At 42.1% G+C, this 27,675-nt stretch overlaps 1 protein-coding gene and 1 long non-coding RNA gene across 3 annotated transcripts in view; one reads left to right on the forward strand and one right to left on the reverse strand.

The window, feature by feature from the left end:
* ADAMTS12 (ADAM metallopeptidase with thrombospondin type 1 motif 12) overlaps positions 1–27,675 on the forward strand; it is a 327,971-nt gene that overhangs the window by 284,276 nt on the left and 16,020 nt on the right. For both annotated transcript variants that reach the window (XM_057496003.1, XM_057495999.1), the window contains exons 20-23: positions 3,870–4,022; positions 11,799–11,975; positions 14,931–15,074; positions 19,544–19,703. In XM_057496003.1, the coding sequence (XP_057351986.1) occupies positions 3,870–4,022; positions 11,799–11,975; positions 14,931–15,074; positions 19,544–19,703 (634 nt within the window). The remainder of the gene's footprint in view (positions 1–3,869; positions 4,023–11,798; positions 11,976–14,930; positions 15,075–19,543; positions 19,704–27,675) is intronic.
* LOC130682003 (uncharacterized) overlaps positions 15,081–27,675 on the reverse strand; it is a 38,081-nt gene continuing 25,486 nt past the window's right edge. Inside the window, exons 4-5 of the long non-coding RNA XR_008995297.1 lie at positions 22,111–22,230; positions 15,081–17,877 (exon numbers count right to left, since the gene is read on the reverse strand). This is a non-coding gene — a long non-coding RNA (uncharacterized LOC130682003). The remainder of the gene's footprint in view (positions 17,878–22,110; positions 22,231–27,675) is intronic.

Below are 27,675 nucleotides of genomic sequence, written 5' to 3' on the forward strand. Positions count from 1 at the left end.
CAAACTTAACAAAGTTTTTGTTTGCATTTGGGCTATGTTTCACATTAATTTATGTTGGATTTCTAAAGTGAGTCATCACATTTCCCATCAGCTGAATAGCATCTTACTGTTTCTGTTTGCAAGTACAGAATCCAGGTTCTGAAGGAGAAAAGATCTTCATGCTTAGAGTAACCCAGTCTGTTGAAAGAATGAGAGGAATGGGTCTCATCATCCCTGACATATTGGTCATTTTTCTTTCCTAATCAGTTATCAAGAGCTCTTAGTGATGAGGAGGATGTTAACAGTGAACATTTATAAAGTGTGTTCCATGCTTTATAGCATGACTTTATGCTAATTAACATGTATTCTGTCAATCCTCACCTCAGCCCAAGGATATTGGTAATAGTTTCCACGTTTTAGAGATGAGGAAAGAGAAACTGAGAGGTTTAGTAGCTAATCAGAATCACACACACTGATGAGTGATGAGGCAGGGGTTTGAACCCAGGTGGTTAGACTTCATAGCCTCTGATTCATTGCTTTGCTAATCAGGAAACAATCTAATGGTAGGAGGCATTTGGAAAAGAGTGGGGATGCTTTTGTTTGTTACAATGATGGGAGGTGTGGTTTGCTTCCAGCATTCAATGTCTGAATCAAAGATGATGAAGGTGCTGTGGCAACCGGGGAAGTCCCTTATAAGGAAGAATTGTCCAGTCCAAAATACCAGTGTGCCCCAGTAGCCAAGAACAAAGGACCCTCAGTCACTGCTCTTGTCCAGGACCCGTGCCCTTCCTCCTTGCTGGCTTATGTGCTCCCAGAACAGGCTTTCCACACATCATCACCAGAGATGTAAGATTCCAGAACTATCTTCTAAAAGGAATTTTCTAATCATTCTAAACTCCTGCTTGCAAATCTTTAACATCTCTTTATTATATATCAGATCAGAAAAAATCTACTCTAACATCAATGGTCTTTACAACCTTACATGATCCACCTTTCACACCGTATTGCCTCCTACTTTTCGTCATCCAGTTTAAGCTTCAACCAATCTAACCTGCTCGGTGTCCTCTCAACCCCTGCCCCTCCGAGCCCAATGCCTTTGTTTACGCTGTTTGCTCTGCCTGGACTTTCCTCCCTGTTGTCCTCTACCCTGTTAAATCCTACGTGTTCTTCAGTATCTAGTTGGAGCTGTCTCTGCCAGAATAACCCTGGGCTGGGGGAGGAGAGATCATGTGAAACGGAGCTGGGTGGTCCAGTGAGGCCAGCTCAGACCAGCCAGCTCTCAGCTGACCCTCCAGCACATGCACAACAAGCCAAGCTGAGATCTGCTAAGCTGGGCCCAGATCAGCAGAACCAGCCAGCTGGACAAGAGCAGTGACTGAGGGCCCTACTTTTACTGCATCCCAGCCCTTCCTCCTGTCAGCATCCTTTGGATTGTTGCCTGCTGCCTACGTAGAAACTATACAAAGGAATTAAACAAATTTCTGCTTATGACAGCTGAAACTAGCAGGACCATATTCAGAACCCCAGACAGCATGCATTTATTTGCAACATAAATATGATACAAAGAACTATAGACATCCCTTGAGCTTTATCAGTGTCATCACTAGCCTGGGAACTTGGTCTCACTCCTGGGTTTAGACAAATGTCATATTTTTCTTTTTGTTACAATATTAAATTAATAGCACACTGTGTGACCTTGAGCATGACTTCTAAACTCTCTGGGCCCCACCTATCTGGAAAGTGGGACTCCTAATGCTAACCTTACAGGTGTGTTGTGTATAATAGGTAACATTTGAACCACACAGACCGTGTGTATGAATTAGCTCTGTGGTCCTCAAACAACCCAGTGAAAGAGGTCCTAGTGTTATCACCAGTTTTGCAGGCTGGGGAAGTTAAGAAACAGCAGAAGATTACACATTAGCCAACAGCAGAACCGTAATGTTCTGAGTGCCAGAACGCTAGGGAAAAATGTTGGAAAGATACCTGTTATGCAGTTGTATCAGTTGTCTATTCTCACAATAATGCTGTATAGCAAACAATCACAAAACCTGAGTAAACATTTAGTTTTGTTCATGAGCCTATGGATCAGCCGGGAGGTTCTGCTGATCTGGGCCCAGCTTAGTAGATCTCAGCTTGGCTTGTTGTGCATGTGCTGGATGGTCAGCTGAGAGCTGGCTGGTCTGAGCTGGCCTCACTGGACCACCCAACTCCGTTTCACATGATCTCTCCTCCCCCAGCCCAGGGTTACTCTGGCAGAGACAGGAGTCCGAGGGAGCTGAAACAAGCAAGCCCCCTTTAGAGCCAGGACACCACCATCCACGGTGTTCTGCTGGCCAGGGAAAGTCGCAGGAACAGTCCTGATTCAAGAGCTGGGAATTACATTCCACCTATGATGAAAGGAGTTACCAAGTCCCACTGCAAAGAGCATGGGTGTGAACCATTGGGGCCACTAGTGCCTCATGTATGACGGTGGCCAGTGTGCTTCAGCAGCTATTATCCCTACTACATATATACAGGTTTTTGTACAAGGACAAAGTGCTGGGAACTTAGGAAAGATACAGACTAGATCCTAAATAACTAAAGAAGAAATTACCTCCATGAATGAGTCAAATAGGAAAAATAATGACCTAGGCTATTTTCTCCTCTTTCCTTTCTATGTTTCTGTAGCAGATGTAACCACCTAGGAGCTCTATTATATTACATATGTGCTGTAACATGAGAACTTGCACAAAGTGAAACTTGAAATTATATGGAGGGTGAAAATGCAGCAAGGAATATATAAGGCTGGTATTTATAACTCATCAAAAGAAACTTTCAAAAAGTTGTGTCATAGACAGAACTTCCACCCATTTTTATTAGCTCAGAACTTACACCCTTTATATGTGTTCTATACATCCAGAAACAGCCTCTTCTATTGAGGATGGATGGGGAAGGGATGCAAGGAAAATCAACTGTGTGAAAGAATTAAGCACATGGAAGGGAAAAAAGTATGGGCCAGGGGTGGAGGATAAGGGGTAGTGTGTATAGTTTTTAAGGTGATCACATGCTAAACCCGAGATATTTAATCACAAATGAAAACATTATGTGAGGATTGGGCTGTACATATGGCAAAAGGTGATAGATGTATGTATTCATCACCAGTGGGTCAAAGGGTGAAAAGCATCATGTTGTAACATCTTTCTAACTCTAACCAAACACATCAGATCACCTGGGAGCTGATGAGAAATACAGAATATCCTGCTCTGTCCCAGACCTACTGACTCAGAATCTGCATTTAGCAAGATGCCCAGGTGATTCAGACAGACGCTAAAGTTTAAGAGGCACTGCTATAACGGTTAGCATACCAAATTTGGGAGGCAGAAAACCTTGGTCTTCCTGCTTCGGCGAGCCAGCTCTCCGAGCTTCAGTTTATCTACACTCAAACAACACTAGGCTATACCACAGGTTTGTCCCAGAGAAGAACCATGAGACAGTGTCATCATGGTTGCATGGATGTGAGGGAAGAGGCAGACGCATGGACCTGATGTTCACTCTGCACAGCATTGGTCTTAAATGCTGCACTTTGCAGCCTCCTAGGCATTCATGCCAGGATAATTTTTTAAGGGAAGCAAATTTTGATTTGTGTTGTGTTTCCCTCCCACACGTAAATCTGGGATTCTCAAGCCTGCCTATTTGTTTTTTTTTTTTTTAATACTGATGCCTAGCCCCCGCCTGCAGAGATTCAGACTAATTTGTCTAGGGCAGAGGTCCCAGAACTGATAGTTGTTAAAAGTTCTGCTGGCAATTTTAGTGAGCAACCGAGACTGAGAGCCCCTGGCTGCCGGTGTCATGAGTGTGTCTAAGAGAGTGGCCCTCAGCCTCTGTCTTCTCTTTCTCCTGCCCGGCCACAGTGCTCCACCACGTGTGGGCTGGGGGCCTACTGGCGAAGTGTGGAGTGCAGCACCCAGACGGATTCCGACTGTGCCACCATTCCGAGGCCTGACCCTGCAAAGAGATGCCACCTCCGTCCATGTGCCGGCTGGAAAGTGGGAAACTGGAGCAAGGTAATTTATCAGGTTCAGCAGTGTTCTGGTGGGGGACAGTGGGTGGGGGTATAATACATAAGCAAAATCTTAAAACTATATCTTATGAAAATCTTATATAAGCAAAGATCTAGATTATACAGCTGCTCTTTGATCTTAAGTTTTGATGATTAAATGAAACTCCTTTTTGCCTACCACATATCAACCAGTTGGTATGGATGTCTGAAGTCCAAATCATGCACTAGGAAAGTTCTGAGGGACTTCCTAGGTTGAATATTCGATCAGGACTTTTAAGCTCACTCAGAGGCAGACCTCCAAAATCCAGAGTAGGAAAGTAGATCCTAGTTGTCTTTAAATAAATATTTAGATTCTGCCAAGTTGATGGTTTGCCTTTTCAGATATTTTCTCAGAGAGAAGAATTCTAATACTACCTTGAACCTTCTGCATTATCTCACTGATCTCCAGCCCAGATCCAGACTAATTTGTCTAGGGCAGCGACCCCAGTACTGGTAGTTCTTTAAAGTTCTGAATTGAAGAGACACTTTAGTTTTTTGTGGGACTACAGGGTATGCTGCAGCCTCACCTGAACCCACAGGTAGCACACCCGAGGCCCCCAGGCGGACTCACCAGGAATTCTCACCTCTGTGACTTCTGCATGAATTGCAGTTTTTCCCTGGCTTCTATCTCGAGCGCCACGTGTCTCCTTGCTGATGCCTGAAACAACTGCTGTGGACGTTTTCTCATATATGTGATTGTAGAATGAGACTATGTTCAGATCTCTACCTATACAACACCAAGAAATTTCTCACAATGGCTTTCTTCCTCTTCATGCATTAATCTATCTGAAACAAATTCCAAGTCGAAGTCCCCAGGTTTGTCCCAGAGACATACTGAGAAGAATGGAGTTCTGCAGAATCGAATGTGAGAAGCAGTGCGGGGCTTGGGGTCAGACATGTCTGGGTTGGCAGCCTCCTTTGTCACTGACTGGCATATGGCACTGGCCCATTCTTCTAACCTCTTAGGTGCTTCAGTTTTAAAACCTCTGAGAAATGAAGTGGATAATGTTGCCTCTACTTACCTCATAGAGTTGTTACAAGGATCAAAAGAGAATGTTTGTGAAACAACTTTGCAAATGGTAGAAGATGTTGACAGGTGACAGTGGAGTAAGTCCTGTCAAAAGAGTGACTGGCTCAAGCAGGTGTCTACTTCCCAGGACTAAGCAGGTAAGGTGCTCAAAGTGTCCATGACCTTTGGAGGACTTGACCTGCCTTGGGCCCTGTCACTTGTCAAATACCACCCCAGGCCCACCAATGTGCACAAGCTTTAGATTAATGATTTCATTTTCATTTAGTACAGGACCTTCTTTGTAACTCCCACTGAGCAAATGAAAGCTTACAGCATTCAAATCACTAACATCAAACAGCTACTATCAAAGAAACCATTTTTAAGAAACCATCAACTGCAGATGCATTGCCAGTTTAATTACAGCTTTTCAGAAAGAAAGGAAATGCTATACAGTAAATACATACAAAGTTGTAAGGCACATGCCCATTTCAGAACTTTATATAAGAAAAAAAGTAATTATTGTGATGGAAGAAATGCAGTGACAAAGATGAGCTTGAAAAACCCTTAATTGGATTTGACACCAAAGCTATGTGTCACCCGGAGCGCCACTCATTTCCTGAGTGAATGTTTTGCCGTACCTTCTGAAGCTTTATAAACTGGTGATTGGACAACTATTATCTTTCTTAGAATGAACATTGACCTTGACCTTTTCATCGCTAAGTCTAATAGATCTTGATTATTTCTGAAATGAGTCAGAAATATGTTTACATTTTTTCCTGGAATGCTCTGCCTTCCCACCTTAGGCAGTGTTGCAACTTATTTTAGCAGCAGCTGATTTTATTATCTGTAGCTTTGCTGGAAAACAAGAGGAAGCAGCAGCCTTTCTTTATGGCATTGGGTTTCATATGTTCGCTAATATAGTTACATATATTGCTAGTCTTTCTGTCTTATTCTACTTCTTACCTATATGTTTATGGGAGTTTATAAATTGTCTGGGGCAGCGCTACATTTTTTTTTTAATTTTTACAAATGAAGTAAATAGGGAAAGAGCCTTATCTTGCTAAATACTGGAAGTTCCCAGCTTTCATAGATAACGTGTTCCCAGGAAAGTATATTAAAGCCCAGTATGCAAAAGTTAAAACATTTAATTGCATGTTATAGGGGAACTTCTCCTAGAAAGCAAAAATTGAGTAGCAAGAGGGTAGATAACACACTAAAAATTACTGCATTTATTTCACTCTTGATATAATCTGTTATGTGTGTAAACTACCACTCTCTTTTGACACCCCCAAAGGCTTCAGATTAAGAGATCCCTAAAAAGAAATAGGGAATGACAATAAATAGAAGCCTTTGGGACTGCAGAAAGCATGACCCCAAGAACATTTTAGTTGAAGACTGATGTCCAAACCACAAGGCCCTCTATGGTGGCCTCGGACCATCTCTCTTTGTCCACCCCGATCCTCTGCTCTACCATTCTGATCCACTTGCTGTTCCTAAACAACCCTTGTTGTTTACCTCACTGTGCGGATCCATATGCCATTCTCTCCACCTTGAATGGCAGCCACCCTATTCTGCCAGCCAAGTGAGCATCTCCTCATCTTAAATCATTCAGCTCAAGCTTTGGCTCCTTTATTCAAACCTTCTTGACCTCTTCAGATGAAACTGACCACCTCCTCTTTTGTGCCCTCACTACATCAGGAACAACTTATGACATATCATCTTTACTGCTTCTACTCATTTTTGTGACTCTCCCCCCTGCTAGATTGGGATATAGAGCATGGAACATAGTAAATGACCAATAAGTGGAAGGTAGAGAAGTGGGGGTGGGTTGGGAAAGCAGATGGGAGGATAAATTTTGGTGTTGTTCAACTTAGAATTTTTGGAAGGAATTATTTGATCTTAAGAATCCTAAGAATCTGCTTAGTGTAAGGAAAGGAGTAGAAAGAATTCTGTATCCTGGTTTAATATTGGGTGTGCAACTTGGAGACCAAGAAAGTGTTTGAGAAACAAACAAAAAAGAATACAAATCCAGCAATCCCATAAAATTTACATGACCCTATGATGTTGAGATAGCTTCATCATCTATTTTATCCTCCTTTTAATACCAATGGAGAAACAGAAACTTAGAGGGATGAAGTGATTAAGCGGTCACGTAACCCCTTGGTGTCAGAGTCATATGGGAATTCAGTCTGCTGACCTCCCAATCCTTTGTTAATTTCACTATACTCATCTGAACCCTCTGTAGCAGTCCAACATGAAAACTGTATCAAAAACAACACAAGGTTGTGATTTCATTTGATCCCGGCCAGTAGCTCCTATAAGCTAAGGGTATTTTCCATTCTAACAGTCTGGTTTGCAGACCACATCAGTTAAACGAACTGAGCAGCAACTGGAAACCTACTAGGCCTATTGGCTCACAACAAGGCATTGGCCACTCTTTCTATTCTCATAGGTCTGGCTGCTGTCCTCAGTCTGGTCCTTAGGCTCCAGGTTAGGAAAACATGAATACAAATGACCCTTCTATAAGGCAATAAGAAAATGAAAATAATAATTGGCATTCAACACACAAAGGCAAAACAGCATTAGAAGTAGAGTAATTTAATACCCTGCCACTTCCCTCTTGCTGAGTCAGAGGCCCTTTTGAAAATAAAATAGAGAAGTCATAGATTTAGAATCTTCCCTTATTATTTACTTATATATATATATGAATAATCTTCATTTTTCATTGAATGTGAACCTACTCTTTAACAAAAAGCTAATGCTAATTTGAAAATTAAATTTAGGAATAGCAGATTATACAACAAATGGAAAATAAGAAAAAAACCCATATTACACGTATGTCTTTTTTTTTTTTACACTTACGTCTTATAAAGTTCCCTTGTCCTAATAAATTGCCCTCTTGTTTTAACCATGTGCTCTTTCTTAGAAATTTGATTTGTCAGATAAAGGGCTGCTTTGTATAGAAATTATTATCATGCTTTATCATTGGTTCTGCAGCTGCTTTTAATTTGGCAGTTACTTTTTCCTCTGTGTACTCACTGCATGGTAGGAAAATGAAGCTTTTAATTTGTTTTTGGGGGAATGTCTTGCAAATGTTGCTTATTTCTAAGAAGATAAACACACCTGATTTCTGGAAGCATTAGAGAATCACACTGCCCCCTTGTCACATGGGCCCATATCTTTCTGTTTAGCCCAAGGTTAGAAGTCAGATGATTTTCTGCAGTTTACCAGATGGCAGAAGAACAAGGAACAGTATTTGGGGATGTACCTCTACTGAAAAGTTTTGAGGAATTTTCTTTCACCATCCACAGTGCTACAATTATGACCATTGAACCATAGCCAGAAAGAGCAAAACCGTTTACCACGTAGAGGGGGGCTATATGAAAGCCTTACAGCAGTGGGCACCCTTCCTTTCTGGTGCATTTCCTCAACCAAAACAGCTACTGAGATTATTAATGAAAGGATTGGGCAGGGTAAGGAAGCTACTCTCCATCCCCACGGCGACCACAGATCTCCTTAGCCAACTGGGAGCCCCCTAAGTTGCCTATTTCTCAGAATTCTTATACTCATTCAACAAGTCTGTATGGACCATTTATGCTGTGCCTGTCCTTAGGTGCTGGGGACACAATGGTGACCAGGACAGAAAGGGTTCCAACTTCATGGCAGGGACAGTCCAAGAAAAAGGGTGGACAGAGTAAATAAAAATTGTTCCACATTTCAAGCTCCTATGATGAAAGCAGAGAAGGAGCTGAGAGAAATCTTAAAAGACCTTTGGATAAGGCATTCAAGGAAGGCCTCCCAGAGGAGGTGACATTTAGGCTGAGTCCCAGAGTAACAGCAGCAGCAGGGAGTGGATGGGTGGAGAGAGGAGCATTCAGGCCATAAGGACCACAGGGATGTGTTGTTGACCTATGGAGAACCTGGGGTCAGGGGAGGCTGAGGAACACAGGGGTCTGCCTCCTTCCCACCTACTTGGGTAGCGTGATGAGACAGGCAAGGCCAAGCCAGGACTTGCCTCAGAGACTAGAATGCAGAGGCAAGATAAGCTGAAGGGACTTGGCAAGCACAGCATTCTAAACAGACTGGAGGCCAAGTCTTGGAAGCTCAAGTTATGATCAAGTAAAATCTAACTAGGTGGAAGATGGAGTAGCTTCCAAAATCCAAGAGGTCAGAGAGTAAACAAAAGTAGTAGTCCCCCAAGTAAACATAATATTCTTCGTGTAAGTGTAGATTAATGATAACAAAAAAAAAAAGCAGTTCCTGTGTGGTGACCTCCAATGAGTTCTACACAAGGGTATAAAGGGCATATCAAAGTGTGGGCAAAGGGTCTGTTGGTGTTTATACAGAGGATCAAAGCCTAATTGGGCTACCCAGAAATGAACTAAGATACGATATGAAGAAGAACTTCCAACATCAGCACTCTCTGGAAGACTCATACCAGAAGATGATCATCAAAAAACCTCAACAAAGATCCAGGTGCTGCTACAATTGTAGCTGCATTCATCCCACTGGTTCTTGGACTTGCCATGGGAATGAAGAAGGAGATATCTAAGCTGGCTTGTGCATACAGTAAAACAACAAATTTGACTGGATCTACACCGTTGGAACTCAACCAAGAATTAGGAGAAGTGCAAGTTGTAGCACTCCAAAATCTCACAACTACAGACTATCTACTGTTAAAAGAACATATGGGATGTGAACAGTTCCCAGGAATGGGTTGTTTTAACTTGTCTGATTTCTCTCAGACTGTTCAAGTTCAGTTGGACAATATCCATCATATCATAGATGAATTTTCACAAATGCCTAGGATTCCTAACTGGTTTTCTTGGTTTCACTGGAGATGGCTGGTAATTATAGATCTGCTTTGGTTATGTAACTGTATTCCTATTATGTTAATGTGTGTGTGCAATTTAATTAGTAGTTTAAAACCTATACATGCTTAAGTTACTCTACAAGAAGATACGTCAAAGAAATAATCAATCTTCCCATGTTTTCCTCTGTCTGCTACTTCTATAGCTTTTCTTCTTCCTTCCTAATTACAACCCTTAAATAGAATTCGTGCCTCATATCAAATTTACCGAGTATCATAACTCCTCCAAGTGGTAAAGATACCTCAAGACAAATGCTGGGCATAGAAGCTACAGGGCATGAATCTGCAAAGAAGTAAAAAGCTAACCTTTTCAAACAATATTGCTTCTCTCTCACTTACCAACTTTACATTTCCCTGTATGGCCCCGGAAGATGACTGGTTAGCCAGAGACGGGTAAGATTCCTCAAGGGAGGAACAACCTAAGACAGGCACAGTCGCAGGGGAGCCATCAGGTGAGAAATTGGGGATCAACAGAGGTGAGGCTTAGAACCTCATCCCCCTGTTTTGAGAGAAATCTTCTGCATCCGTGGATGTGTTGCCCTTGTCTAGCTTGGATTAACACTTAGTCTACAGGTACACACCTGATCATCTACATTTGCTCTCTTACAACACTAAACTATGTTTTCTACCTTTATCTTGCATCTACCTACCACTTCAGTATTTTATTTAAAAAAAAAATAATAACAATAATAAGGGAGAAATGTGGGATTCACATATAAATCGAGTATAAAAATCAAATGAATATTCATATTTGACCTGATGGTTTATAGTTCATAATGTGTGATCAAAACCGAAAGTTTCTGTAATGACTGCCCTTGAACTGTTCACCGTGTAAGAACTTATTCACTATGTAAGAATTTGTTCTCCATGTAAGAACTTGTTCGTTATGCTTCAGAAGATTGGTGACTGATGAGAATTAGGCTTGGGGAGGATTAATGATTGTGCATTGAGCATTGAGTCCCCTATACAGAATTTTATTGTTGTTAACAACCATTTGATCAATAAATATGAGAGATGCCCTCTCAAGAAAAAAAAAAAAAGTAGTCCCCCAGAAGAGGCGGTGTAAACTAGTTTTAGGGATCCCAGGACCCAGTGTTGTACCGTGATTTAAGGAAGTCAGCAGCCTGCATGTGAGGCCCACCCTTTATGGAGACATGGCAGAGGCCTGGGCCGATAGGGTGGCTGTGGGAATGTTGGAAGACGGGGAGTGAGCAGGGCCTTGGTAAGAGCTGTGGAGGGCATGTGGTAGGCATGTGCTGAGAAAACGCTCAGCTCCTGTGAGCCAAACCACTGAGCAGTTAGTTCATTTCCCTCATGCAGGCCCTTCACTTGAGAAGGGGTAACCTACCTTGCTTTCAGTGTCACGGAGGAGAAAAGGGGTTTCCGCAGGATTCTGAGGGAGAGGTGGGTGTGGCTTGGCAGAGTGGTCCCCTGGTGGGCAGAACTGTTCCCCTGAGTGGTTACAGCCATCACGGGGAGGTGGCCCTGAGACAGACTGCGCCAGCAGGCACCTGCACCCCAAGGTCTGGACTCCTTGTAGCTGCTCCTGAGACATGGTTCATCCCCACTTACATGACCCCGAGGTTCCATACGTTTCTGTCTCTTGCCCCAGGGCTCCAGACGAGCAAGGGACAGAACTGGACCTCCCACCCAGACCTCACGCTTCCACGCCTGTGCTTTCTGACTCCCGGAGCCCATCTCCAGGAGCTGCTGGAGTGGCACTCAGGGAAAACAGTTCACTTGAACAAGACCTACCCCCTCTTTGTGCCTGGAGCTCGCAGTGCTGTGTGAGCTCCCCAGTCAGGGGACTGAAGGCCCAATGCCAGGACTCAGGGATCCCCTTTCTCTCGCTTTCCATACAGTGCTCCAGAAACTGCAGCGGGGGCTTCCAGATCCGGGAGATTCAGTGTGTGGACAGCCGGGACCACCAGAGCCTGAGGCCGTTTCACTGCCAGTTCCTGGCTGGCATTCCTCCACCACTGAGCATGAGCTGTAACGTGGAGCCCTGTGGGGAGTGGCGGGCAGAGCCCTGGAGCCAGGTAAGGCCCCTAGACACACCAGCACACAACTGCACAAACGTGGCTCTCTGTGTCACCATGTGCGTCTAGAAGTCAGGGAAGACCACACATGTATCATGCCAATGACTGGCCTCTGTTGGTTGCCCATTACTGAGGGCTGAATAGGCCAACAACTTGAAAACCATATTGTATGGTTTCAGGTCAATGCTTTGTCACAACCTAGTGTCCTAGTGGACATCTTGGGAAATTGGGGTCCCTGCTGAGGAAGTGTGCATGACCACATTGATGAGAGCCACTTAGGGCAGAACGTCACATGTGTCTCCTAGGTTTCTGCTGTCAGGCTGGGGTAATGGTCAGATCCTTTCCACACACGGTATATTTTAAGAGTTCCACTTCTCAGTTAAATGCCCAAATAATTGTTTGTATGAATAAAAAGTGTTAGAGTGTGTGTGTGTGTGTGTGCGCATGTCCTGTTTTGTGAGGGCCCAGGCTCTGCTGGGTCATCATCCCACTTCACATGGAAACAAGGTTACTGTTCTTTGGTGAAGTATAATGATCTCATTTGCCAATAGGCAAGTGCCTCAGTGGCTAAAAAAATATTCCCAACTATATCCGTGCATGATAGTAAGAAGAGAAAAGAAAATATTTTGAATGTGTCTGTGGGCTTGACAATTATCTACAATATTTGGTTTAATTTTTACAACGACCTGGATGGTAGGATTTATTAATTCCATTTTATTGGTGAAGAAATTGAGACTCAGAGATTAAGAAATTTACATGAGGTCACACAACTAGGGAATAAATGGTGGAGTATTAATTCAAGCATAAGGCAAACTCCAGTGCCTGTACTCTTCCTCCTGTAGAACTTAGCCCAGGAGGCATTGAACTTGGAGTGAAATGAGGACAAAGAATGAATCAGTAACTATTTTGGGGGAAACCTACCATGTGCCAGGGAAAGGAAGATAGAGAACTGCAACTGTAGGATTAGTGTCAAAGCTTATAGAAAACTGAGCTCCCTAGAGCTGATTAGGTTCGCTCTAGATTAAAGCAGCCATGCTGATTCCCGAGGTTCTGGGCCAAAACCTGTTGTCTTCTGGGACCCCATTTTCCCCTCTTTCTCCTCCTATCCTGCCTGCTCAGATCTGAAGTACATAAATTGCCTGCTACTCCCATGCTCTAGACTTAGCCTTCAAGCCCTCCAGGTTAGCAGGCTGATAACAGCTTTCAGAATCCTGGGATTTGCAGAGGCTTAGATTGCTTTGTCAGAGAAATGGCAATTGCAAGTTGTGAGAGATTGAGCTCAGATCTGCCTTCTGGTTATGAAAAAGATGTGCTCTTTATGCTTCCTCAGTGGCTTCTGGGAGCCCCAATCATGAACCTGTTCCCTGAAGGTCTCCCACCTTTTTAAGTGCTCTGTTCTGAGCAAACCATTAAATTGGAAGACTGCTCCCCTGAGGGAGCAGAGGAAATGGAAAATGCAAAACTCATTTGTAGTTCCCAGGAGCTGTTGAGGATCTGAGTACCTTTAGGAGCTTTCTCTGACCCATAATGGTGATACTCTGTCTACATACACTATCTGATGGACTGAATCATAGGAATGTTCTGGCCCCTTTGGTGAGTGTCAGCCAGCCCAGACTATCTGCATGCAAGGTGCATCGCAGCTGTGGGGACATCTCTACACCAGCAGTTTGCAAACTTTGGCACATTTCAGAATCACCTGACAGGATTGTCAACATGCAGGTGGCTGGACCCATCCTCTGAGAGTCCAATTCAGAGTCTGGTGTGGGGCCTGAATTTTGCATTTTTAGTAAGTACCCAGAAGAGGCTGAAGTTGCTGGTCTGTAGACCACACCTTCAGAACCACTGGTTTACACTTTCTTCATTACCTTTTCTTAGAGATTGCTTGGTCAGGTGGCCCTGAATCTTTATGCACACACACAGGTATGCACAATGATCCCAAATGTGGGATTCCTCTCCTTGCCTCAGACCCACTAAAAGGAGAAAATCTGTGTTGACTCTCAAAGTGGGAATACTGTGAAAGCAATAGATTAGTTCTGTTATTGAGCAGAAGGTTATTTGTATATAACCCCACTGTGGTTTTCTGTGGTACCACCACACACACAGTGCCTAAGTGATGGGTGAGTTGTTAGCAACTATGTTTGTCTTATTGTTGTTATCATGACATAATTAAGATTTTTCAAAGTACTCAAAGTACTTTACAAAGGTTCTTGGTGAACTATTTAACTCCCTTCTAGAAAATTATAAAAATGAGACAGTATATCTTATAAAATTATTTGAGTGAGCAAAAACCTGAGATGTTTTAGAATTCTATCCCTTCATGAATCCAACTTGTCATCTCAAATTAATTTTGTGAGCATTTTAGCCAATGCATCAAAATCCTGAGCAAACCTATCAAATTTCCTGTTCTGAATGTGGATAATTTAATTCTAAAGCTTTATGTAGTGGGAAAAGAAGACTGAATTCCATTTTAATAGGCGATGAACAAAATTGTATTGCAAATATATTGCAGTTCCCCATTTGGGCTTTCAGAGCTAATCATAATAAAGTCATCTACTTTTTATATTTTGGTGTCTAGACACTTGTGCCAGAAGGCAAAATGCAGATAACATCCATTCTGGAATGACCATTCATTTAGGTTTTTAACCAAAACTCCTTCCATTTGACATATTGTTTTACGTCGAACCATTAGCATCTTTTGATTTTTTTCTCCCCCTCATATCCTCAGAATTTCCATCGTCAGCCTCCTTCCTTCTCTTTAATTCTTGTTTTGCTGCTATTTGAAATGACTCAGTGGTCATTGTAAGGACCCTGCACAGATGGTTCCGATGCCAATACAGATGCTAATATTCTTAATCAAACTGTACACAACAAAAATGACAGTAAACAGTTCTCTCCTTTTCACTGAAAAATATCACCATGTGATTTTTATGTAACCTCGTCACTGTTGCCTATCAGTGTTCCAGGTCCTGCGGAGGAGGAATTCAGGAGAGAGGAGTGACTTGTCCAGGAGGTGTCTGTGACTGGATGAAAAGGCCCACATCCACTGCACCCTGCAACAGACACCCTTGTTGTCGCTGGGCCACTGGGAACTGGAGCCTGGTAAGAGCCAGTTATAGTCTAGTCAGTTAATTTTAGTGTTAAAAAAAAATAGCATGTGTTTTCTTTTGATTTCAAAAGTAATATATCTTCATTGTAAATGTGCGGTGTATTCTTGACTTACAGTGTTTCTGTAGATTTTAGTTCTAGTACTCTGCTGCCAGCTAATCTCAGCTGAAAGTTGGCCCTTAGCTGACATATGGTCAATGCTTACTATCTTGAATCCAGAAGAGAAAAGACAAAATGCCAACATTATCCCAGGGGCACAAAACCTACGGAAAAGCAATTTGGGACCTCAATGCCTTAGATCCTCTGGCTTTTCCTAAAGCAAGTAGTAGCTGATATGCCCTGAGCTTGAGGCTCACCTGATTCAGTGAGTTTCAGGTCTCTTTCAGATCAATTTGCCACATGGCCAGGATGTTTTATGGAAAGCCAACAAAGTAGCTAAGCTATGAATGAAGGAGATATTTATTATTCTCACAAAGTTTATTGCATAAATAACACTGTCAATAAAGGAAATTCTTCCAGAGATAGATTCTGTCATCACTCTGACTTGTCATATCCTAGATTCCTTAGAAAAAAGAGTATTGAGGCAAAATCTCATACTTTATTAAGAAATACAATGCCAGAGAAGCATCTGTGATAGAAAAGAGGAAGGAGATAGGGAAGGAGGGGACTCAAATACAAGGTGGTGCATTACCAGCCTGACCACTTTTCTAACTAGTCACTGCTTGGTGTCAGGAACAACTGATTGCTCACTCTCAAAGGCATTCTTAAAGCTGTATGAATTCCTGCCTCTTAGGGCAGTTTGTGCAGAGGGAAGAAGGAAGGAGATGAACCTGGCTCCTGGTTTCCAGGACTGGGTAAAAAGTCTCCCCTCTGATGGCTGATACCCCTCATTGCCCTGGGTTATTCACATGTGGGCATCATCCCATACGTGTCATGTCTCATTGCAGCAAGGAAGCCCAGAGTCAGGAGGTGAGAGGTACCCGGCATAGGTGGAGGTACAGGCCAATGGGTTGTGCTCACATGAAGCTGGTTACCGCCGTAGCTGGGGCAGATCAAAGGCCAACAGCTGGGAGGCAGGGGGAGCCACAAGTATCAGATACAACAACCTCTCAACTATTAATATTTTTTAAAGTAACCTGTTCCTGTGTAATTATATTTTGATGGTTATAATTACAACACAGGCCAATACAGTATTTTGCCAAACATAATGGCTGTAGATGTCTTTAGGTTGCTATGTTCTTGGTAATTATCTTTGTTCATAGCTATGTAGTTGTACCTGCACAGCCATAATCAGTTCAAATGCTGGCAGATACTCTTACAAAAGGTTCCTGCTATGCATCCAACTCAAGGTTTTGTTGGTCTCTGGACACCACTCCACTTTAATCCAGGAAGAACAAAATGACTCATTAGTGCTAAAGGAACATTGTGCATTAATCAATTAGCCTGCAACAAATAAAAAATACATATTTTATTATTTTCATAGCTTAAAAATATGCTCAGTAGACAAAGAAAAATGATGTCAACCATTTCTTTAGATAGGACACATAGTATTTTCTGTGGAAGTTTTCATTGACATCTAATGCTGATTCGTGATGAACTGCCAAAGGAGATTCTGGTGTCAGGGTAAGCTGCTGGTTATGCGCCCTGCTAGCTGTCTGCCAGGCCCAGTATCCAGCTCTCACCATGCCCACCAAGGGTCACGTGGACAACAGAAACTATCATGGGTAGTTTTGTTACTTTTCATGGAAATGTAATTTAATCACTTTACATTTGGGCATCTTACAATATCTTCCTTGGAAACTGACTTTATTTCCCATTTATTAGAAATTCCATTATTCCAAAACCAATTTTCTTCATCTTTACTTACGCAACTTGAAATGATTATACCCAACAAATAAAGATGTGTTTGGGGATTAGTCTCCTCATAAATATCCTGGAGCTGTGCATAACAGTGTAAGTATTACTAACCAAATCAAATGTGACCATCAGAAGAGAAAATCTGATCACGTGTGAACTCTCATGAAAATGTAAATTTGGGCCCATTTGAGGAGAAAGACAAATACCAAATGATTTTCTTCATTTGTGCAGTGTAACAACAAAGCAAAACTGAAGGAACAAAACAGCAGCAGACTCACAGACTCCAAGAAGGGACTAGTGGTTACCAAAGGGGAGGGGTGGGGGAAGGTGGGTGAGGAGGGAGGGAAAAGGGGATTGAGGGGTACTATGATTGGCACACATGGTGTGGGGGCGATCATAGGGAAGACAGTGTAGCACAGAGAAGGCAAGTAGTGACTCTGGCATCTTGCTACACTGATGGACAGTGACTGTAATGGGGTTTGGGAGGGGACTTGATAATATGGATGAATGTAGTAACCACAATGTTTTTCATGTGAAACCTTCATAAGAGTATATATCAATGATACCAGAATAAAAAAAAATTGGGGCCCATTTGGGGACACCAAATCCCATAAATTATCAATTAAAGATGAACATTTTTAAGTCTGTCAATACCCTGAGGCTCTAGTCCTTATCATTCAATGTAAAGGAAAACTGGACAATGCAGTTTTCTTTCTGGCAAGAATAATAGCCCAGTAAATGTCATAATAGTGAAGTATACTGAGCTCTTAGGGAACTCACTGAGAAGAGGAAATTGTTGGAAATATCCCCATTGGCCTGGAAGTATGCAGTCTATTTCTCATTTCAACACTTAGGTAGCACTGAGGTTGTAAATTGTGAGGTTTTGTATGGTTGTTGCTCTCCAGCCGGATTCCCAGCACCTTTCTTCAGTTATGGTCATCTGTGTGGAGTCAGAACAGAAAGTATTCAAACCAGTGAGAAGCCTAAAATACATACACTGTCTGACCTAGCAATTCTACCTATAATGAAATTGCTTTCAGGTTTAATCACAGAAGTCTCTGACTTTATAAAACAGACATGAGGTTCCAGGCTGATCACCATGCTCTAAGCTTTATGAAAACTAGAACAAATAAAGTAGTGGATGTTAAGAAAAATGTGATGTTTCTCCTCCTACCCCATATGGGAGTTTTGTGGAAAACAGGGTTTGGTAGTAGTATTTGGAGCTTATTAGTGGTATCACACTGTTGGTATTTTTTAATCTTCTGAACTGGGTGACCAGTAACACTTCAAATGGAAAATGGAATCTTTTGTGCCTAGTGATTTTTCCAGAATTTGCCACGGCAGCTATCTTCTTCAGCCAGTTGATGGGTATGTATTGAATGTCAGGCTGTATTTAGCATTCATCTAATTGCTATGCAGAATGAAGAAAGAGGAACTGGTTTCTTCCCTCTGAAAGATTTTGATTATATAAGAAACATATGTAAGAAAAGTAATAAAACATGAAATAGAATGTAAATCATGAGTACTGTGGTTTACAATGGTCAAAAGGTGGAAGCAATCCAAGTGGCCATCCATGGATGAATAGATAAACAAACTGTGGTGATCCGTACAATAGAATCTTATTCTACCTTTAAAAAGAAATTTTGGCACATCCTATAGCATGGAGGAAACTTGAAGGCATTTTGCAAATTGAAAAAAGTCACAAAAAGATAAGTATATGATTCCATTTACATGAAGTACTATAACAAATTCATAGGGACGAAAAATAGAATGGTGCGTGCCAGGGGCAGGGGTTGGGAATGGGAGATGGGGAGTTTATTTAATGGGTACATAGTTTCAGTTTGGGAAAATGAGAAAGTTCTAGAATTGGATGGTGGTAATGGTTGCATAACAATGTGAATGTGCTTAAAGTTCTGGACAGTATACTTAAAAATGGTCAAAATAGTGAATTTAATGTTTTACATATTTTACAATAAAAAGAACTTTTTAAAAGAGTATATATGGTTAATTCAGATACATTTTCTTATATCCCCAGGAATCATCTTACATAAGCTACTTTCACAGGCCAGAGAATCTCCCTTCTGCTTCCCAGCAGCCGTGCAATGACAGGAACAGTGCAGTTTCGCCTGCTAGAATGGCTTGAGACCACACACGGCCGGCTCGATTCTCTGTCCTTCCCACCATGGTCTTCCTCTCCTGCTTTCTGTCCTGCCTTTCACTTCCCTGGCAGCTCTGTCCTCTTTCCTCACATCTGATTTCCAACCCCAAATCAAAACTAGTTCAGAGAAACTAGATTTCCTGTGGCACCAGGGCCCAGGTATGAAATTTTTTTCTATTTTGCTTGCAATCCAACCTCTGTCCACATCCTTCAGAAAACTCAGTAGTCAATTAAGCCAAGTTCAGTGGACACAATCTATAATCTAGACTCTTCCGAAATTCACTTCTCCAAATTATTAGCACCTTATTACCTGAGTCCTTCAAAAAGATTTCTGATAACAGACTTTCCCCTACTGGAGCACAGCGGGCAGCGGGGTGGGCGGTGTCCCACTGGAGTGGCCCTGGGTATCCTGCGGGAGAATTCTGACTCTGCTCCCTCTCTCCTTCAGTGTACTGTTTCCTGTGGAGGGGGCTTTCAGAAGAGGACTGTCCATTGTGTCTCCTCAAAGAACAATAAAACTGAAGATCAAGACCAATGCCTGTGTGATCAGGAACCCAGACCTCAGGAATTCCAAAAATGCAACCAGCGGGCCTGCAGGAAGAGTGCTGGTAGGTGGATGGCTTTGCTCAGTGGTGGAGAGCTTTTCATAAATTGCTTGTCCTGAATGACTTGACTAGTGAATAGTTTTATTTCCTTTACTGAGCCAGAAACCTAAATGCTGAAGAGGCCAGCCCACTCCCCAGGGCACAGGCTGTCTGGTGAGGTTTGCATCGAATTTCTCCAGAGATTGTTGCATCCATTTTCCTGTCTCAAGCACATTCACACTGACGTCACTCCATACAGATGACAATCACTTCCCTTTTTTCAAAGATTTCTGAGAGATGCTCCAGCTTTCTCAGGAACCCAGTCAAGTAGTGACTGGCCCTCTTTACCAAGCCAGCCTTACTGTCTTAGGTCAGGTTCTTTAGAAACAGACTCTAAGGTTCAAATTTGTGTGCAAGGCCTTCATTAAGGAAGTGCTCCCAAGGAAGACCTTCCAGAGAGTAGGGGAAGCAGGACAGAAAAGGGAGGAGCCAGCCAGGTACCATGTCACATACATGCCTAACTTCAGCTGGTCCCACAGGAGAGCTCCTGGGTGTAAACTGTCTCAGAGTTGTCTACTCCTGAGGCCGGTGAGCTGGACATTCACACTACCACATTCTGCAGCCACTGGCCAAGGCTACTCCAGGGGAAGTGAATCTGCAGGTGTGTATGGCTCTTTACATGGAGAAGCAAAGCAGCTCCAGTAGGATGTGGGCAGTGCTCTGAAAGAGTCAGGGCCTCTGGGTGATCAAGGCTAAAGAGCAAGTGTGCTGGGACTTGGTGGGGGAGGAGGGGTGATACATGAAAACGGGTCAAAAATTTGTTGGGGAGGAATTCAGCTCAGAGATGCAGGGAAATCAGAGTACATGGTGAGGAAGGAATTCATCAAAGCAAAGAGTAGCAAGGAATGGCAGCTGCCTTGCTGGCAGCAGAGAGTAAAGAAGAACAAGTAAAGAGAATTAAGGGAAGTTCATTGAACTCCTGCCTGGCATATGGCACCTCCCCTGCCAACTCCTAAAGCGAGTGTCACCTGGCATCCAGTGTCCTTGTGGATCTGCATGGCATGGGAATTAAGTCCCTACCACCCCAGGATTTGAGGAAGCCACAGAGCACTGGATGGAGTGAGATCATGTTCTGAGAACTCCTCAAAGCAAAGAAAGGAGATTTTCAGGCAAAAGCGTGTTGGCACAGCTGCAGTCCTGTCTGGGTCACCCAGGCAACAGGAACTTGTAAGCCCAAATCAAAGATCTTATTAGCCCCTCCCTACTTGTGTGAAGTAGGACAGAGACAGAGTGAAGACTTGTGCTTCAGCCTGGAAGACAGAATGAAACAGGAATGTGACAAAGACACTTACCACTAGACGAGCGCAGAGACACAATGTAATAACTTGAGCAGTGAGAAGTTTACTTAAGGCAAAAAGGTGCACACTCGAAGAAAGGGGGTGCAGGCAACCTCAGAGAGGAGGCACACTTAAAAGCTGAGATTCTCTTTTAAGGCTTTCAAGAATGGGATAGAGGTACAGGGTCAGAGCCAGGGGCAGGGAGTTGGGGGTTGTAGGCTTGTTATGTGGTCTTGTGATTTCTGTCTCCAGTGAGAGACACTGTGTCATTGCTCTTAGTCAATCCTCCGGAGAGTTCTATAGGATAAACTTAACACAAGGAATTTATCCATCCTGTTCCTCTCAAAGATAATGGTTACACCCAAGCACTGGGAACTTATCAGTTAAGACTGTTTGGCTTTGCCTTAAGATAGGTTGTTGGCTGATTACCAAAGAATATGTTAGGAATCTAACTTCCCAATTCTCTACTTTTAAAATGGAATCTTAGCCTTAAGATAAGTCCCTCCTGTTCTTACTATGCTATTCACATCTTGGCATTTTTAGGAAAATTAATCATGGTGTTTGTCCCACATCTCTGCCCTATCTCACCTGCACTAGCTAAGCAAGTCTCAAAGGCAGCCCAGGTTCAGAGCATGTGGAATGAACTCACATTGCACAGGGCATTAAATCTGTGAGTGCCTTCCGGTTCTCTGGTTTTATCTGGCTAACTCTTCGAGTCCCATTTAGTGGGCTTTACTGGTCTTATTCTCCCTCCACCCATGCTCATATCTGTTTTCCTGCCTAACAAATCCAAGAAGGGAGATCTGAACAGTGAACTATCACTGTTGTCGGCTACATTCAACTTCGACTTTGAAAAAGCAACCCTATTTGAATGCTATATGGTCACCTTGTCATTTTAAGTATGTTAAATTGCAGCCTGGAGATTAAGTGGCCTGTTTGTGATTGCATGGTGGGACGATATCAGAGCTAGAACACCAAGCCAGGTCTCCTTCTCACTCCACATGCCTCACTTTCCCAAATGTGGAAAGAATAATGCAGCTTTGGACTCAGACAGCAATAAAAAAGAAAAAACTCCATCACAAACCAGCTCTTACCTCCAATGGTCAAGTTACTTCTCAATAGTCTGGTTTCCTTATCCATAAATAAGAGGCTTCTACCATGAGCTCTAATGTCCATTCCACTGATATTTGGAGTTTCACTGACATGGAAGATTTCTACATTAAATAAAAAACAGAGACAAAGGTTTCAGGCAGGAAGCAAGGATTTTTTTTGATAGTTTGCTTACATGAGTTACAAAGTGGAGAATGCCTCCTATACAGTAGGACAGAAATTCAATCAGAATGACTTTACCCCTAATTAAAGAACTATTAGACAACAGCTAAGAGTCATGCTGCTCTTGAAAAAGCACCATGATGGTCACACACAATGGAAGTCTTTCTCTAAGATGAGAGGTAGTAAAACCTGTGGTCTGTCAATCTGCTCCTTGCCCCCTTCCAGTGCTGAGGGCTGGCATTCAGCAGAGACAGCCTTTACACCTAACATCCTGAGAAGATTTTCCCTAAGGTTTTTTTTAATCATGCATTTAATCAACAAATATTTGTCGGAGACTTAATACATGCTAAACATAATGTGAAACAAGGAAGTACAAACCAGACAGACACTGATAAGGGAGGTAAGGAGTTCTGAATGTACCTGGGAAGGGCATCCAACATAAACTGGGAAGGCCTCCAGAGGAAATGCAGGGTGAGTAGAGAGGTCAGGTGAGACGTTTCAGGAGAAGCTTTCAGTTTCCACAATAACCAGGAAGAATATGATGTCATGGCACATAAGTCTAACTCAAGTACAAAATTCAAAGGGAGTTAGGAAACAGTAGGGCTGGAGAGGTAAGCTGGAGCTAGGGGGTAAAGAGCCTTGTGAAGCATGCTGATGAGTTTGGACTTGAGGGCAGAAGGGAATCATTGAAGTATTCCACATGGGGTAAGGAAGATAAAGTCATTCTGACTTTAGTGTGGAAGATAGAGAAGGAGGATCAGTTAGTGAGACAGGGACCCTGGATGTAGTCAGAGTAGGGTGAGGGCCTCCAGAGGGGGCAGGGCAAGATATCTGCAGTCAGAGCAATGTAACTACATGCAAAGAAACCCCCCTGCTAAAACTCTATGTTAAACATTGAGCTCTAGAATCATTCTTCAGTGAGATCAGTTAATGTTCCCCAGATAAAGAAGAGTAGCATGTTTTATTATGCTAATCATTTGTAACCATGTGCAAGATTCACTTTAGCATGCTAAAAGGCTCAGGCCTATATGCTGTCTTTCCTCCTTCAGATCTGACAAGGTGATTTTGCAAACTGAGCAACTAACTAAGCATGCGGACCCAGCTGTAGATGGCATGGTAAAAGGCAGGAAGAATTCCATTTTAAAGATAAGATTGCATTTCAACACCCAGGAAGTTCAAGAGGCAAGATTCTTTAGCAAGTAGACAATACCTCAGCCCACCTTGGGGGCTGGGCAGGCAGCCTTTTGATATGCTCCCAGACCAAGGCGCCGGTGTCCCGGAGAGAAATCAAGGCAGGAAATTCCTTATGTTAAGTTAATTTTTAATATTCAGGAATCACTTAACAAGTCCACACCCCTAAGTATTTTCATTTTCTCTAAAAATCCTCAACTGCCTATAAAACCCCCTAGACAACGCACCAAGGATGGGCTCTCTTGTCCCCTCCTGGCGTGAGCCAGGAGCTCTATTCTCTCACTTTATTTCTAAATAAAAGCCTGTACCTTGCTCTCCTACCTTGACTGTTTGTGAAGCTCATTCTTCCGCTCCGCAAACAAGAACCCTGGCATCATTAGGAGATTGCAAATGTCCCCTAAGCAAGAGGTGCATATGGCATGAACTAGGGCAATAGAAGTGGAGAGAATGACAAGTGGATTCAAGAGCACTTAAAAGAGATCCTTGACAGGCCATTAGGCCTGGGGAAAGAAGAGGGAGGGTATAGCCCAGATTTCCAACCAGCCCAGTGTAGTAGATGAGGCTACCATTCACTGAGAGGAAGCTCTGGAGTGGGTTTGGGAATGGTGAAAGATGAGTTCTGTTTGGAACATGTTTGTTGAGGGGCCTATGAATTGCTTAGTAAGGAGTGTCTGCTGATTGGTTTTCTATACAGATGTGAAGGCCAAGAGGGAGATCTGGGTGGGAAATCCTGAAAGCAATGCACTGGGGGAGAAAGGCTTCAGTTATGATTATCATGTGCAACTTTTTTCTGAACACTCTGCATTTGAGGGTGGCTGTCTTTAACCTTACTTGAAACTCCAAAAGCAGCTACCTCCGGCTCATTTTTACAGGTGTTACCAACTTTTAGTCTTCCAGACTTTTGCTCCTCAAACTTTGGTCCCTGGATCAGCTGTGTTGGCAATACTTGGGAGCTTTTAGAAATGCAGGATTTCAGGCCCCACCCCAGACCTACTCATAATATGCATTTCAATAAGATCCCCAGGTGATCTGCATACACATTAGAGTTTAACACCCTGTTCTAGATCAAGGAGCCAATCTGAGACCCTCTTCCTTTCATCCCCGGCTATGGTACAATGTTTTTTAAATGCTGAGGTTACACAATCCCTTCTACGTTATGTTGTTTTTATATAATTGAAGCAGCAGCCTAGTCTCAGTTGACCATGTTAAGGAGGAAAAATTTTCCTCTGCCCTTCAAGGTTCTTGTGGGTAAAACTGTAATATTTCCAGAATATCTTGTCTGGCTTTAGTGCATCTGCATATCAACAGGCACTCCTCAGGAGTGGAGAAGAGTTCATCATCATATCAATGCGTAATTACCTGAGAGGCTGGGGGAGGGCTGGCTTGCTTTTGCCAGAGCAGGAAAGAGAAACAGCCCCAGATTGCAGTTTGTAAGCAATAAACAGGTTTTAAACTTTATTTCTCCCTTTGAATGATTTTGGTTTTAGAGTTATTTTGCCCCAGGATTTCCTTTCCCCAGAGTTACAGTTCTTCTAGCTGGTCTAAGAATCAAACTGACAGATTAGAAAATGAGACATATTAACAAGAGAAAAAAAAACAAAGTTTAATTATATATGTATGGGGACCCCATAGGCATCAGCTTTCAAAGACAGGCAAAATGAGGCATATATGTCATCCTGAAATAAGGAGAAGTAGGTAGGGATCTGGGAATTCATCAGGAAGGAAGGGATTAACAGAAATATGAAAGAGTAAATGTTTAGTAAACAAATGTTTGCTGGGCCAGTGAGACAGGAATTTTAACTTATTAAATTCCTCCCTGTCTACCACAACTAGTTCATATTATAATATAGTTATCTATGGTGATAGATCTCTTCCTGATAGCAGGTCTTCTATCTAAATTCTTTTTTCAGTTAGGCTGCAAGGTCAAAGTTTCTTTTGAGTCTTTCAAACTTTTTGAGGCTTGATTGTTTTTAGCTCTGACATAATCTGCATATCAAAGTGGTACATCTTGGGGCAACCTGCCCTTGGCCCCTAAGGCCCCTCCTCTGAAACTTCCCTGGAAGTTTCATACATTAAAAGTTGAGCTGGTAAATTGTTCTGTCTTGTCTAACTGGCTTCTTAGTCTTGACAATAGGAAAGCACAGTTAAACTTGCTCCAGGGGGTAGTGATGCAGCATGTTCTCAAAGTCAGGCCTATGGCTCAGTTAATCACATATTAAATAATAGGCATTTCTATAAAAATGAAAGAAAAACAAAGGATAATGGTTGGACCAAATTATAAAACAAGTGCCTGAGTTGTGAGTGCTGCCTGTGAGAAGATGTGTAGGTGTCAGGCTCAAAGAATCTTTAGACAGAATAAGTGCAGACAGTAGGCAATCTGACAGATTTTCTTAGTTTGTAGTTCAAATGCCTCTGGTGGTCCTGGAATGGCCCACACAGCAATAGGCATGAAGACTGTCTAAACATGGGCTGGTGTGATTTCTCAGAAATTTTTGCAAGTTGTCTAACTTCAGTTGTCAGGGCTTCAGAAAAAAGGGCAGTTTTGTTTCTCTATTATTCCAAGTCAGAAGGGTGGGAGAAAAATTGAAAGTGTTAGTTTGGAGAGCTGTGGCCAGACATTAGAGGTGTTAGAAATTATATGCCAACAAATTGGACAACTTAGAAGAAATTTATAAATTCCTAGAAACATACAATATTCTCAGACTGCCCCAGGAAGAAACAGAAAATCTGAACATACCAATTACTAGTATTAAAATTGAAGCACTCATCAAAAAACTCTGGACAAACATAAGTATAGGTCTACATGGCTTTATGGGTGAATTCTATGACACTTAAAGAAGGACTAAAATCTATCCTTCTTAAAATATTCCAAAAAAAGGGGGGGGGAGGGAATACTTCCAAATTCATTTTGTGAGGCCAGCATCACTCTAATACCAAAAGAAAGACAATCAAATACAAAAAAATGAAATTATAGACCAATATCCCTGATGAACATAGATGCAAAAATCCTCAACAAAATAGTAGCAAACCAAATTCAAAATTACATCAAAAGGATCATTCATCATGAGATGGTGGGATTTTTTCCAGGAATGCAAGGATGGTACAATACCCACAAATAATGTAATACACCACATTAACAAAAGGAAGGATAAAAACCATAGGATATTCTCAATACATGCTGAAAAAGCATTTGGCAAAATTCAGCATCCATTTACGATAAAAACTCTCCACAAAGTGTGTATAGAGGTAACATACCTCAATATAATAAAGGTCATCTATGACAAACCCACAGTTAATATCATAATCAATGGTGAAAAGCTGAAATCTTTTCCTCTAAGATCAGAAACAAGACAAGGATGACCAATCTCACCACTTTTATTTAACATAGTACTGGAAGTCCAAGCCACAGCAATCAAGTAAGGAAAAGAAAAGGCATCCAAACTGGTAAGGAAGAAGTAAAACTGTCACTATGTACAGGTGACATGCTACTTTACATAGAAAACCCTAAAGACTCCACCAAAAAAAAAAAACCCTATTAGAACTCAATTCAGTAAAGTTACAAGATACAAAATTAATATACAGAAAGAAATTGTCATTCCCATAATTGCATCATAAAGAATAAAATACCTAGGAAAAATCTAACCATGGAGCTGAAAAATCCATACTCTTAAAACTACAAGACTGATGAAAAAAAAGTGAAGGTGATGCAAATAAATGGGAAGGTATTCTATGCTCATGGATAGGAAGAATGAGTATTATAAAAATGGTCATCTTCCCAAAGTGATCTACAGATTCAATGTAATCTCTGTCAAAATACTAATGACATTTTTGCACTCCTATGTTTATTGCTGCATTATTTACAATAGCCAAAATATGGAAGCAACCTAAGTATTCATCAATAGATAAATGGATAAAGATGTGGTACATATGTATAGTGGAATATTACTCAGCCACAAAAAAAGGCAGAAATCTTGCCATTTGCAACAATATGGCTGGACCTAGAGAGTATTATACTAAGTGAAATAAGCAGGCAGAAAAAGACAAATACCGTATGATGTCACTTATATGTGGGATCTAAAAAAATAAAACAAATGAACAACAACCAAAAAATAGACTCGTAGATACAGAGAAGAGACTAGTGGTTTCCACAGAAGAGAGGTGGGTGAAAAAGGTGAAAATGATTAAGAGCACACAAA

This window comes from Manis pentadactyla, chromosome 2 (assembly GCF_030020395.1).
Source record: "Manis pentadactyla isolate mManPen7 chromosome 2, mManPen7.hap1, whole genome shotgun sequence".
Classification (NCBI taxonomy): Eukaryota; Metazoa; Chordata; class Mammalia; order Pholidota; family Manidae; genus Manis; species Manis pentadactyla.